Source organism: Berghia stephanieae, chromosome 14 (assembly GCF_034508935.2).
Source record: "Berghia stephanieae isolate SIO BIC M18660-M18661 chromosome 14, UCSD_Bste_1.3, whole genome shotgun sequence".
Lineage (NCBI taxonomy): Eukaryota > Metazoa > Mollusca > Gastropoda > Nudibranchia > Aeolidiidae > Berghia > Berghia stephanieae.
Window position 1 is genome coordinate 11,300,413 of NC_088373.1, and position 14,853 is coordinate 11,315,265.

The following is a 14,853-nucleotide window of genomic DNA, read 5'->3' on the forward strand; positions in this document are numbered from 1 at the left end:
CATGTATGCTATTGCAGAAACACTTGACTGATATTTCGGCCACTATTGTTTAGCAAATCTTTGTACTGATACTTTTTGGTTGACTTATAAATAATGCAGTACTGATTGATTAATCATTCTTTTCAGGGTATTTTCACTTGAAAGATGCAGACAAAAAAAATGAAGCCTATTTTAAATGAAGTCTGATTCTGATAAGGAAGGTGAAGATTTTACTTCAGAATAGAAGATGATATTGAATCAGATCCAGATTTTAGTGGAGATGATTCAAGTGATGAAGATGACGATGTAAATCTAGATCTTAGAGTAGATGGTGATGGATTAATGAAATCATGGAACTGATCCACACTCTTTCACTCAAAACATAGATCCCAAGAACGCACACCACCTGATGCTGTACTTATTCCATATTTCCATTAGTAATAATAATAAAAATAATAATAATAATAATAATAATAATAATAATAATAATAATAAAAATAATAATAATAATGATAATGATGATGTTATAATAATAATAATGATAAAAACAATTTTTCAATAAACAATTCTAAACAGACATGTTTTACGAATACAAAAATCATTTTACATTATTTGATGACAAATTGAAACAAAAATTCTTACAATTGAGTTTCTATTACTTTTAGTGTGCATTTAGATTTAATTGATTATATGTTTTTTATTTTTTTTTGTAGAAGACTTCATCAACAAATTACAAATTATCGATTCAAACATCAAGAACAGACACCAGTCAATCTCTTTCTTTCCCTCATCCATTTGTTTATGGAATGAGCTCCCTCAGGAGTTGATAGAAACTAAAAACAGCACAGAATTTACAAAATAATGAAATGATCAAGAAGATGAAGAAGACGATCACCCCACATATAAATTGAGTTTGTATGTGTTTGTGCCTGAAATTCATAAATGTAAACTGTAGTCTAGATCCTCTAAGAGGCTACTACAAAGACCACGAAGAAGGACAAGATACGTTTGCTGAAAAATACAAGTAAATATCAGAGATTAAAAAAAACAAGAGCCATTTGTGGAGATCTGAACTTGCCCTCCAAACGTTCCTTCCAAAAAACCTCAATTCATTCTCTTTATTTTTCTGTGACCAGATACTTTTCCATCTTAACCGTAATATCTTTTCTAAAATATATATGCCCTAAAGGGGTTGCAGCTCTTCCTTCTGATCCCCATCACCAAGATCTCTCCCACTCCCACTATTCTGCATTCCCATCTCAATCGAGGTAAGACAATCAACATAGATAAAGGCAAAATGTCTCACAAGACGTTGATCCATTGAACTTTGACCATTTACCCCATTTTTGCCACATACCAGTCTCACCAACCAAGTAACCAGTTGAATAATATTGATGACTGCCATCAGAATAAGGACTTCCCTTGTGACTGCCAGTACAGCCGAGTAGGATGAGGACCAGTCGGTCAAATCATCTCTGCAAAGCTCAGGTGATTGAAGATTTGTCTCATCAGCTCTGTCCTCCTCCACAAAAACACATTGAAGGGTGTATACATGTATATTACTTAAAGACCTGATATCAAATCCACACACAACTGTATCAACATAAGGTGTCCTCTGAGAAATTTGTCTGGAAGTTTGGCTGTACGGTTTGTAGTCTGCAGATTTATCAAAGTCATCTTGAATACATAAGATAAGATATAAGCAACCAACAATACATACAAGCACATACAACAGTTTGATTAATAGATACCCAAAAGCCATACAGGACGATTTTTTAAGATTAACATTAAGTGTTGTTCCAATCCTCCTAACGTAAGACGAATTGCGGTCTTTCATGTCAGTGAGGACAGAAAGTGTGCCATCAATGTTCAAACCTCCAAATGACAGAATGTACGACCATATTAATTTTGGGACCACAAACACCACTCCAAGAAGGAAAAGAAAAACTGGAATGCTTTCTCTCATAATATTCTTCGTCTTTTTCTTTTCATGGGAAACCTTTTCTTTCTGCGTTAAAAAGTCTGGGTAAGACAAAGGTTCATCTGGTTTTGATAGATCAGACTTAGGCTCTAGCCATTTATACAAATTTGCCTTCACAATTGAAGATGAATTTGCCTCCTTATTGAGAAATGCTTCCATGGCTTGTTTGCATACAGTATGGGCGTATTTCATCTGCGTATCTGTAAAATGTTGAGGTGTCCAGCAAGAAGCATTGACAGTAATTCTCTCAGATTCAGGTATTGATCCCTGCTTGCAAGAGGGCACATTAATGTTTAGAGCGATAGGTGCAATCCAGCAGGCAGATGCTAGAGTGATAAAAAGGATAGCACACCACACATAATTTATTTTGTCTGATGGATCTTCTGCTAAACATCTGTGCTTGAAAAAAGCCATTTTCTTGGTCTGAAGTCAACTGTTGAATAACAAACAAGAGAGATGTTTTAAAAACTATGTTGAATTTCTTTAGCGAGGTTAATACAATGCAAGCAGTTTAATTGGACAACACCATTACAGAGAAATCATTCCAATTATGACGTGTTCCAATTAACCGATTCCACTAGTTTCTCTCAAAAGAGGAACAGCATATCAAGTCTCTATGCACATCTATTATAGTAATTCTAACTATAGTAATACATAAATCCTTTTAGTTGTTTGTCCAAAATTTTATCCTTCCTTATTTATAATATTTAATATTTCATGTGTCTATGACTTATGTATAGGCATGATGATACGAAAAGAATGAGTGATCATATCTAATGGCTGCACATGTACAAGTATAATGAATCAAAGACACAAGAATCACCAAAAATTATATTATAACACATACAATTTCAATCAGCATCGCATTAAAAGAAGAAAACAAAAACAAACAAAAAACCTAAAAAACATTGCATAAAATTATTTGAGCTCTCTTTAATTATTTGTTGTTTTTCAAGACAGTTAAAGGGGTAAAGAACAACCTACTACCATATAAAAGGGAATGCCCAATATAATGAACTCTTCTTCCTATTTTGCAGTTCTGGCTTTCAATCACCTAAGACTAAGAGCCCATACAATGTCACTGGTAATCCTATCTTTTCTGAATCCGCTCTTTGTTGGAGGGATATTTTTCCACCTAAAATCCTATTCTGTTGAGTGTTATTATGAATGAGCTGTTTTCTAAGTGTTGAAAGAGGAACAATTGGTCTTAGGTTTTCTAATGGTCCTTTTTTTCTATAAAGCAAAAATCTGATCATTCCAATTACCAACTTCACTGTATATCAAACATCTATTATTAACACACAAAGTTCAAAATTCAATTAAGTTATGTAATGTTGAAAATGAATCATAAAATTAAGTAGTTTTGAAAAGTAAAAAAAGAAAATCCTTCCGAGTCATAAGGTCCATGGAGACGGAGTTTATCCCAGTTTTTATAGGCACTAAGTCAAAACCCATTGATGATCCCATTTCTATATTTGTTTTATTCTACTTGAATTTACCTTGGAGCTAACACTGCCTGTTGAATGACTGATTTCATCAAAGTGGAATAATAATTTTTAAAAATATGTTATACATATTTATAACTTATAATAGAGAATTGCTAGTTTCGCAATAATGAACCTCCTAAACTATGTGTTTCGAATATTTTTCCTTGAACATTAGAAATAACTATTTACAAGTTGTCTTTTCAGAAACAATACTAAAACTCATCTGCCACTGCCTAATGGCAAGTGATCATAATTTCGGCAGGTGTTATGTGTGTAAAGTAGCTCAAATCAGGGATCAGAAATATACAATCATGATCCCCCATCTGTTCATTCATCATAATCAGCTTGGCTTAAATATGACTAGTACACTTTGCTTTTAGCGTGGAAGAAAGTTAGAGTTAGATAAAGGGATTGTGTAGACCATGTTGTATAAGCACTGCCAGAGGTCCATTTATTGGACTGAGAAAATGATCTCAGCTAAAAAACATTTAATCCCTGAAGTCAAGAAGCAATGAGACAGTGACAGTGTGTTGCTGAAATAGCTTGAATCAGATTATATAATCTTTTTTGTCGATTTCAAAATTCATATTTAACTTGGTTATCAAACACTTTCTAAGCCTTTGGAAGCCTTGATTTGATATTGATAAACTCCTCATTTGGGATTACACCTTAACAAATTCTGAAAACTTTGTTTTAGTTCTTGATACAGTGGAAGCCTGATATAACAGGGATGGTGAGACCAGAGCAACAGTCCTGTTATAGCCGATCCCTGTTACACTGTCATGGTCGTTTTTTTTTTTCATCGCTTGCGGCCGCAAAAAATTGCTGATTTGCATTGCAGCTGCAAAATTTGCAATTTTTTGCAAATTTTCGAGATTTTGCCAAAAAAAATAAAAATAAAAAAAAAATTATTGAGTGGGGACCAATGATGATAATCTTCCGCGGATTTTTTCATAAATGTTCCGTTGTTTTTGTCATGTCAAACATGTTCTGCTAAGTGGAAATTCATGAAAAAAAAATGCCTTCTATCATTTTTTGACACCTCTGCTCAGTAGCATGAATTTGGTGACACTCCTTTATTTATGACGTTAGTCTAGTCATACTGGCGCCAAATGTCAAAAGTAGCACAAGACACACGGTGGCCATGGATGAGAAGACGATCGAAAAGGAAGGGGATGGAGCAAATGGGTGTAAATATTTATGTATACCTTTTAGCTGTAGCAGATAGTACATTTGGCGATTTTATAAGTTTTATAAGCCTGTCTTTTTTTTTTCTTCCTTTTTGATTTTTTTGTTTTGTCTTTGTTTGATTGTTCTGAATTTGTTAATAGTATTCAATACAATTTGTGTCTAATTATGAAACAATTTAAAAATAAATAAATTCATCAATTCTCCCCCCCTCTCTCTTTCTCTCTCATATCCATATTTCTCTCTCAGCCACCCTTCAATCTTCATATTATGTTTATATATATCATTTGGTAATAGAGAGATAATAAGTAAGGCTGATCGATTTAAGAAATGATTGTTTAAAGGCTAATTTAAATTTGATTTTTTCATGGAATATGTTTTGCAATTAATTAAAGATTCTTATTTATAAGCTGCATCATCACAAGGTTGCAATAATACAGACACTAACCGGGTTTGTTATGTAAAAACAAATACCTCCTGGTCTTTTGGCCAAACGTTTATCATAATCACTTGATATAGTGGGCAACATTATAGGCCTCTAAAATGTTTAATTGGAAATGACAATTCATTAAATTAAATTTGCAAAAGGCCAGGATGTGTCCAATGATCAGAAGTGCTTTAGGACTAATAATATATTAAATAACTATGAATAGCTATGTTATATTTGCATTAGATTTGGGTTTGACTGACGGGCCGGTAGATTTTCCTCCTTTTTGACAAATTTTCATTATCATCACTGGAGGACCTGTGCTTGTGTCAGGATGAAACAGTTAGATAATCTCAAAATAAGTACATTGATAGCGTGTTCTTCCTATTTCTTGGGTACTTTAATTGTAATTCTAGAACTTTTTACTAGATCCCATTTTATTCCTTTTTACTGGCGCTGCTATGTGACCTTACATTTGTTGCAAGCGCCGTGAAACCCTTAAAAACAAACAAATACCTTTCTCTTTCATGAACGAATCATGGGTTTTTAGGAAAATTAATCGCAACTTTTTGCAAAATTTTTGCAAATTTTGCTGTTTTTATCTGCAAAATTTGGCATTTTTTTTTGTTGCAAAAAAACGCCATGTCAGGTTACATTAGAAATACAAGGGAAATAAGCACATTATTGACTTTTTCAAGTGATCTAATACATCGATTACCTCCCTTGCCAAAAATCAACTTCGTCATCAATCCATCCAACTATCAATCTATTATACTTCTTCTTCTTCTACTACTACTACTACTACTATTACTACAACTTCTACAATCAATACTTCTATTAAAATAAGAAGCAGGCCCATATTTCATGGTACCAAAAAACCCCCCAAAAACCCAATTATTTGAGAGTGTAAACAGATTTCTGGGCCCTGGTCTGAGTTAGTTGTAAAATGAAAGGAAGAGAACAATTGCTACCTTTTTGAAGGATGTGTATCTAGTGCATGGCACGAGAAGCTGCTTTATCTTTGCTACTATTTGTGTTAAAATTTTAAACTGATTCTTTCCTTTATATGGATTAATTTTTATAAAAGAAGAAGACGAAGAAGAAGAAGAAGAAGAAGAAGAAGAAGAAGAAGAAGAAGAAGAAGAAGAAGAAGAAGAAGAAGAAGAAGAAGAAGAAGGTGATGAAGAGGAGGAGGAGGAGAAGGTGCGGTCATGTGTGAAGGAGAAAAAAAAGAGAAAAATTTAAACAAACACAGTCGTGAGGGAAAAAAAACTTCCATTGAGAAAAGTCAATCACCAATCAAAGGAAAATATTTATTTCGCATTCTTTTTTTCCAGTTGTCTTTCAAACTGAAACAAAGAAAACATAGGAAGGAAAAGAGACAGCTGGAGAAATGAGTGTGTCAGAAGCAAAATCGAGAGAAACAGCCTGGTCCGACACACGCTGTTCATGCTAGTTGATTACTGACTATGCATGTTGGCCCCCAAAAGTGTTTTTCGTGTTGCCAATACTATGAAAATAGAGGAATTAAAAAGAGGAACAGAGATATGTTTGGGATTTCTGTGATTTCGAGATTTTTGTGTTCGAGATTTCTGTGCTGCACTGCACTAACTTCTATGCAAAGTTTCCAGCACTCTTACATGAGTCATCACTGCCTAAAGTTGCTAGGTAATGATTCAAATCTAATTGTGACTAACATACACAAAACGGACATTTAGAAATTAACTAAATCCATTCAGCGTCCAAGTGAAAAGAAGACTTGAATTCAAAATTTAGTTTTACATTGGCTAAGTCAGCCCCCTTCTGAGAACCTCTGTAAAACAAACTAAATATTGAGGGGTGTGTGTGTGTGTGTGGATTCGTTTTATTTTTGGCACAAGAATAAATCTCTCAGTCATGATGTTTTGAATATTAAATTGTGAGGTGTTTTTGAACATGAAGTGGGTCTTCCGACTGAAAATATTAGCATAATATGTGGCTATGTTGTCTTGTGGTATGACACTCGCTTTCGAATCGGAAGGTCCCGGGTTTGAGCCTCATTCGGCGCATAGTTGAGTCCTTGGAAAAGGTTCTGTACTCACATTCTCTCACCATACTCAGGTGCAAAATGGGTACCTGGCCGTTAACAGCATTGTCCCTGTTAGAAAAAATAATATTGTAATATCGCTTAACAGGCGTCACGTCTCGTTCTATATGTAATGTGTCGCTGTTGGTCTGGGACCCCTGGTAAAGCGCTTTGAGCACATTTAGTGGATATTGTGCTATATAAAAGCTCAATTTTCAATAACAGAAAATAGCGGATCAACATTTTTTAAACAGAGGAAAAAAAAACAAAAAGACACAAATAGCTCTGAAAATGAAAAGAATCCAAAATAAAAAAATATATCATTAAACCTAAACAATAAAATGGTCGCAGTGAGTACGTTCACAGCAATAGTGATTGCCCCATGAACCTAGCCTGGCAGGCTAAATTCACAGTGCCGTGAATCTAGTCTAGACTGGTTGGACAAGGTAGGTTCAAGCCATTCAAGCATGCTTCGTTAATGATAGTTCTATATCTATATGGAAGAATCTGTATCAAGTTATTGCCAATTTTGAACTTCCAGTATTATCTCTTCAAGCACTTCGTGTTTCCAAATTTGTTCTGACATAATTTTCTCTATTTCAACAAAGTCACGGATTTGCTATTTTTCCCTTTGTTTGCTATCACGATTTTATACACTTCCAGGCTATTATCCAATCGAATTATATCTGTGAGATTCACTCGCCATCTTCACATTATGTATTACTTCTTACGAGTTGGATAGGTTTGGATAGGTCAAAGATTTTTTTCTCTGAACATTACTAGTTCTGTTCTTTAATTCATCCCCAATCAAAGGCTGAGTGTGATTTTAAAATGTATTTTCTTTTCCTAAATCTAAATTGGTTTTCATCAACTCATGCCATTAAAAAGAAATATTATAATCCACATTTCGAAAAAAAGGCCCAAATTATTCAAGCATCATTACAGCTCTTCATAAATACATCAGTAACTGATAGTGATAGAAAGAAATTTAAAAAACGCAGGCTGTCAAGTGTACAAGGAGGGATAATATCTTTTGACGGTATTTGCAAAGTTATTATACAGTGTTAAGTAATGTACGGTACTGCATCACCACAATATTACCTATTGTATTTATTGAATTGCTGTATGTTGTGATTACACATGCCTCACTTCCTTCAGCACACAAATCCTAAAACTAAGATTAAAATTTTGACCATCAGCCAGCCCCCCCCCCTCTCTCTCTCTTAGCTACTCACTTGCTGATTTAGCCTATTTTATATTCATATTCTTCTTGCATCTGCATCAACCCCCCCCCCCCCTCCTCCATGCATTTCTGCCGACATTTGGCTCTCTTTAATTTCTTTTTCGAAGTGGCAATTCGGACCCGAGAATGAATGGCTTCCCGTGGCAATTCGGACTCCTGCCACAATGCGCCTGCGCAATCACAGGAAGTGTCGGAAGTGGAAACTGGGTCAAAAGTGAAGTGTGGTAGGGTGGGGGGAAGCTGCTCGTTCTCAGTTGTCAGTCGGTAGGAGGATGAGTGAGCGAGTAAGTCACGTTTTAGAACTCTCGAAGATGACTAACCTTCAAAAGCGGAGATCTATTATTCCCCTTTGTCTTCCTTTTTCTTGGGTACTTTTTAATTGTAATTCTAGAACTTTTTACTTTCCAATTTCTCCCTTTTTACTGGCGCTGATAAGACCTAAATGTGTTGCAAGCGACTTTTAAAAAAACCAAAAAAACATAGATCTAAATATTCGTGGTCTTTGGGAGATTACAATTATAGTCGCTATTGTTAACGTTAACAATCAATTTGCCCTCGCATAGATAAAAGAGTGTCATTGTGTAATGATTGGAAGATTTATTTGATTTGCCATGAGCATGTTGCAAAAGAGACATGCATGACATACTACATTTTATATTTTGCCATTTGCGGCCACGAAAAAGAAATATAATATGACTTTGGGCATTGAGCGTTTTATTTAAAAGGCAGTATGGGTCGGACTTTGACAAAAGGCAGTATCTTAATTCTTTTTTTAATTAAAAAAATATGCTGTTTTCTTTCTAAATATAAAAATAGAGGCGATTCTTGGCAGCAAGCCATGCAATAGAGCCCCGCCACTGGGGTAGGGGCAGAGTACTGTCTAATACTAATATTATTAGATAATACTGGACTAGGTGCCTATTAATAAAAATAAGCACTGGTTGAATACACAGAGAAAATTAATGACCAACTGGTAATGGGATTGGGGAGTAACCAGCGACTTCTCAAGTAGACGATCGGGGTAACCATTAACATCTCCACAACCCACAAACGACCGAGGCGCTGGACGCAGGGGAGAACATGGTGATTTGAGATCAAAGAGAAAAAGCCGCCGGCTCTTGGGTTGTGGAAATGGTTGTTGGGGGGGAGTGTGTGTGTGTGTGTGTGTGATTATTCCGTATGACCTGAGTTAGATACGAATTTTTTTTTTGGGTTCGTGGATAACTCATAAGGTAGAGTCACGCTCTCACCAACCAGGCGGAGTTGGCGTACCAATAAGGTCGCGGGTTCAAACCCCATCCCTGCCGCAAAATTTTTAAATTCTCTATTGTCTTCTGGCACTTTTCTACTCACTTCATCTCTTATTCTCTTTTTAATGACTTAGAGAGATTCTCATGAGTCTCTCTCTCTCTTTCTGTGTGTGTGTGAGTGTTTACAAAGACCGAATTAATGCCACGGGAAGCAATTCAGATTCCGGTCCGAATTGCCACGGGAAGCAATTCAGACCCCGGTCCGAATTGCCACGGGAAGCAATTCAGACTCCGATCCGAATTGCCACGGGAAGCAATCCAGACTCGGGTCCGAATAGCCTTTTCCTTTCTTTTTGTCTTGTCTTGTGACAACCACCGCAAAATATAATGTAAAAAAAAAAAAGAAGTAAAATCAAGCGCATTATTTCGTTCAGTTGTCAGACCTGCAAATTCAAATCGGTGTACATCAGGGCAGGGCCTTTCATTAAGTTTCGAAGATCTGTAGTACTGTAACTGTAACGATTTATTGATTTTTACCCGAGCCTAGACTAGAGACGAAAAACAATGTTGCACAAGTGTGGTTGATGGGTGAAACTGGGTCTAGTGACTGGTATAACAACAGTAAAAATAAAATGAATGACTTCAAATAAAATTTTAAGAATAAAGAAAGAAATGAAATCAGACATTACATCTCGTAATTTCTGGCACAAAAATTTTTTTTTAAAAAATCACAAAAACAAAGCAGAGCTGCTGAGATATGCCCTTGCCTTAAACAAACACAAAGCTGAAAGTTCATAATAATCATTAAAAAAAAAAAAAAACAACAAAATTTTAGAGCTAGCGTAGTTGTGGGTAAATTCAATCATACCAATAAAAGCAGATTAAGTTAAGATTCTTGAAATGTTATCTGCCTACTAAGTTCTCGTCCCGGAAATGAAAGTAGTGTCGAGCGGAAGTCTCGATGATACCTCAAGTCATCGGCCACCAACACTCAAAACTTCCCGAACTCGATGACCAAGGAAAAGTCGGGAATTCCCGAGAAGTAGCACTTCAACTGAGCTTTGGATGGCTTTTTTGTATTAAAACTTAAAATACATTAAATAAATTCACTTTGTATAATAATAAAACATTGATACCTATAACCATTTTGATCTATTTACGACGTTTGTGTTTTGTTAGCTGTTTAAAATATGTTATAACGTCAATACCCAATACCAATGACTAGGTATTGAATGAAAGCACTAGTGTTGGGCAGGGTTGCCAGATTATTTTTCAACAAAATGCCAGTGGAAGACTCAAAAAATGCCAAAACACTCCAAAAAATGCCAAAGTCTGTTGACTCCCATCCCCACTAAGAAAACTACTCACTTTGATAGACAATTTACTATCATATCCTGGTGGCTTGCGTGTTTTCTTTTCTTTTCTTTTTTTTTTTTTTTTGAATTATACTAAATTTCCTGTTGGGGTAATTTTTTACCTACTGACTACTAAGTGGAGTGCTAAACCACTACACCACGGTTGAGAAAAGGTGTCATTTGAAGTATAATATACAAGAAAAGAAAATGCCAAATGAAAATGCCAAATGCCAAATGATTTTTCTAATGCCAAACGGTTTTCAAAAATGCCAGATTTTTGGAATCTGGCATTTAAAATGCCAAACTGGCAACCCTGGTGTTGAGTAGTGTTGGGTTATTTGATCGCTTTTACTCGATCGACGACCGAGCGCCAAGCCACGAGTCAGTGCTCGATCTCAATGCCGGAAGAGCGAGTTAGTAAAACGATCACTCGATCGTAAAACGATCAGGCGGGTTGTGAGCTTGAGACGATCTTGACACGTGAGACGAGCTTGAGACGATCAGGATTCGAGCGAGCGGAGGGGTAACGAGTGTTTCGAATCATTTCAAATTCAAACGATCACAGTTTGCCATCCGATACCAATCGCCAATGTTTGCACACGGTAGTCTGTGGTTCTTCCACAGCCCTCACTCCTTGTCAGATGTTAGTGTGTCTGGGTGGCAGTGGCAGGGAAATTCGTATAGGTGTATCACGCGTGTGTGACAAGACTTCATTAAACCTACTAAAGTTTGACTATCACACACACACACACACACACATACACACACACACACACACACACACACACACTAAGGCTATTTCTATGACACACACGCATCCCTCTATCAATGAACACTCCTACAGTAGTGCGGCTATGTGGTCTAGTCATGACGTAACTATAGGTAGTACTCTAGTCGACCATGGTCTCGTGCATTATAATGGTCTAGTGGTATGACACCCGATTTGGGATCGGAAAGTCCTGGGTTCAAGCCTCGCGCTCGGTGCATAGTTGAGTCTTTGGACAAGGCTCTTTACTCACATTCTCTCACCGTACTCAGGTGTAAAATGAGTACCTGGCCGTTAACAGCGTTGTCTTTGTCTGAAAAATTGTAATATCGCCTAACAGGCGGCATGTCCCGTCCTTCATATTAAATGTTGCTGTTGACCGGGGACCCCTTTACAAAGCGCTTTGATCACATTTAGTGGATATTGTAAAGCTCAATTTTTTAAAGTAAAACATTAGCTTTGAATATGGAATGTTTCAATTTTAGATGCCTGTGTATTCTTTGTTAGTTCCCATCATCATCATCATCATCATCATCATCATCATCATCATCATCATCATCATCATCATCATCATCATCATCATCATCATCAGGGCAGCGGTACGGTCTTTGGTTGGCACCCGAAAGGTACCGAGTTCGATCACCCGCCGCTGAGTGGTCTTGAGCAAGTCACCTTGCCCTAACTAAATTTGCGGCGCTGCACTGCGGCTATCGCTTGGGTTATTCCAGTCTTCCCTTAGAATAGACCCGAAAGACGAATCTCCCCTATGGGATGAATAAAGGGAATTATGTTTAATTTATTTATCATCACCATCATATCAGCGGGATCATCATCATCACCACCACCACCACCACCACCCTAATAATAATGGATAAAATAAATATCAACACATTTCAATGTAATAATCAATCTAAAATCAATCAGTGCTCCTAAAAGACCCTTTGATTTCTTTGTCTAATTCGTTCCATACTTTTGGAGTCCCGACAAAGAAAGATTTTCAGCTAACTATAGTTTATATATGGGAATATTAATCAGTCGTTTATATTGGAATCGGAGTTGTCTAGCAGGTGTATTAGTTCAAAGCGCATTTCCAAGGATTTACCATGCTCAATGAACTTCACAATATTTAATTTAATTTATTCCTCCGGCACGCCATATCGACCATACATCCATTTCGTACAGTAGGTACCGATCGCTGTTTGGAGTCTTTTTGTATTAAAGCTCTTTACAATACCCGTCATTGCTTATAAGATAAGAATACATTCACACCTGAGTCAAGTGCCTGACACACGGACTTAACGTCTGGATCACAATTTTTAACAATCACTGTCACTCATCCGGCCATTGACAAGGCTTGATTTTGTGACAAGAGACACCGTACCACTGAGCGACCGAACAAATAATCACCATCTGCGCCATCGTCATCATCATCATCATTATCATCATCCTCATCACAGCCGTAACAGCCAGCAAAACCACAATCATCATCTTCGGGTCCGGTCTATCCGTGTGGGGGGTGGGGTGGAACCTGCTAAAGTATTTCATTTTTTAAACAGAAACACGAGAATCATCATCATCATCATCATCATCATCGTCATCCATTGTCGTCGCATCGTTATCATCGTGTCCGGGCAATCCGTGGGTGTCTGGGTGTGGAACCTGCTAAATATTATTATTATCTACCTACCTAATAAAAACACACCATCCTTGTTCATTTATTTTTCAAATAATGAAATGAAAGGCACGACCTTTCCCGCACACACAAGAGGCGATGACGACCAGTGACAAATTATGGGAGGTGGGGGCGGCCGACAACTTTTGGCGCGACATAAATATGAAATGTTAAGGTGACAGCGGGATGATGGTGGTGGGAGGGGGGGGGGGTCTCAACCCTTCACTATCAACAACTGTTTGATGGCGTGTGTGTGTGTGTGTGTGTGTGTGTGTGTGTGTATGTGTGTGTGATGCGACGAACGATCATAATCAAGGCTGCCAGACAGCCAGATTTCTTCTTGCCCAAGTAGTCAAATAGACCCCAAATAGCCAAACACCACAAGCATTCTGACTCCCTTGAAAAACTCATTTGTTTTGATTAACAAAACAATCGACTACAGTTGGATAAACTTATCTTTTCATTTTTTTAAAATAAAAGATTTTTTTAAAAATGAATAATAATAGAAAAGCGTTTCTTAGTAACCAATTTTGAACTTGGCCATCTGGCAGCCCCCATCATAACCAGCTGCAGTCAAGCCAGCCACAGACATAAGAGAGGGAGGGGTATGTGAAGTTTCCTGTGGCAAACGAGTTACTCGTGTTTTTTTTTTTTTCAAACGAATCACTGCTCGATGACGTCACTGACTCGAAACCCGCCCGAAACCGACTCGATTTTAGAGGACTCGATCGAAAACCCGCTCGATTTGATCGTTTCAAACTCGACCCAGCACTAGAAAGCACCGATGACTAGAGCGATGCTCGAGACTTTTTTGGGTCTCGAGACTCAAAAAAGCATCGGGACGCAAAAAAGTCTCGAGCTTCGCTGGAATCATCGCCGACGAGAGAGGGGTGAACAATGCAGATAGTACACATTGTTAGTAACGCGTGCGTCGCTCGCGCAGTATAGTCTCGAGACTCGGGACTCGGGACTCAATACGAGAAGCATCGACGACCAAGATTCTCGAGACGAGAAAAGCATCGAGAACTAAGTAGAGGTCGGGAAGTTCTCAGTCGTCGATGACCTGACTTCTCAAAACCTAAAGCATCGATGACCTTTTGGTGACCCGGATGCCCTCCCCTAAATGAAAGTCGAAATTAGGCTACGAAAGAGCGAAATTGTGTTCCTGCGAGGAAGTCGACCGTGGAACTCATTGCAGCCCATTGTGTCAAATTGGTCAAACCACAAAACAACAAAACAAAACAAAAAACAAAAAACAAAACAAAAACAAAACAAACAAACTAACAAAACAAAACCAAAAAAAAATAATAAAAAAATAAAATCCAACTAGATAAATACAACAACAAAAAACAAAAAACAAAACTAAACGAAATAATAATTTTCTGTACTCCTTGGAAAGTTGCTCGTCCGGGAAAACCTCAAACTAATTTTAGCTCGAAG

General features: G+C 37.1%; 1 protein-coding gene across 2 annotated transcripts; it reads right to left on the reverse strand.

Moving 5' to 3' along the window:
- Positions 1-672: 672 nt before the first annotated feature.
- On the reverse strand, positions 673-10,579 carry LOC144959998 (uncharacterized). 2 transcript variants are annotated; one of them, XM_078892920.1, is made up of 2 exons: positions 10,489-10,579; positions 673-2,393 (listed from the first exon to the last, which is right to left on the reverse strand). In XM_078892920.1, the coding sequence occupies exon 2, from the start codon at positions 2,372-2,374 to the stop codon at positions 1,163-1,165; it is 1,212 nt and encodes a 403-aa protein (XP_078749046.1). In that variant the 5' UTR covers positions 2,375-2,393; positions 10,489-10,579; the 3' UTR covers positions 673-1,162. The 2 variants fall into 2 exon arrangements, with proteins under 2 accessions (XP_078749046.1, XP_078749047.1); XM_078892921.1 differs by lacking the exon at positions 10,489-10,579 and adding an exon at positions 10,064-10,147 and having other exon boundaries at positions 1,016-2,393.
- Positions 10,580-14,853: the final 4,274 nt, after the last annotated feature.

Bases quoted from the DNA above. Each gene is read 5' to 3' on its own strand.
- LOC144959998 (XM_078892920.1), bottom strand. From the start codon at position 2,374: ATGGCTTTTTTCAAGCACAGATGTTTAGCAGAAGATCCATCAGACAAA.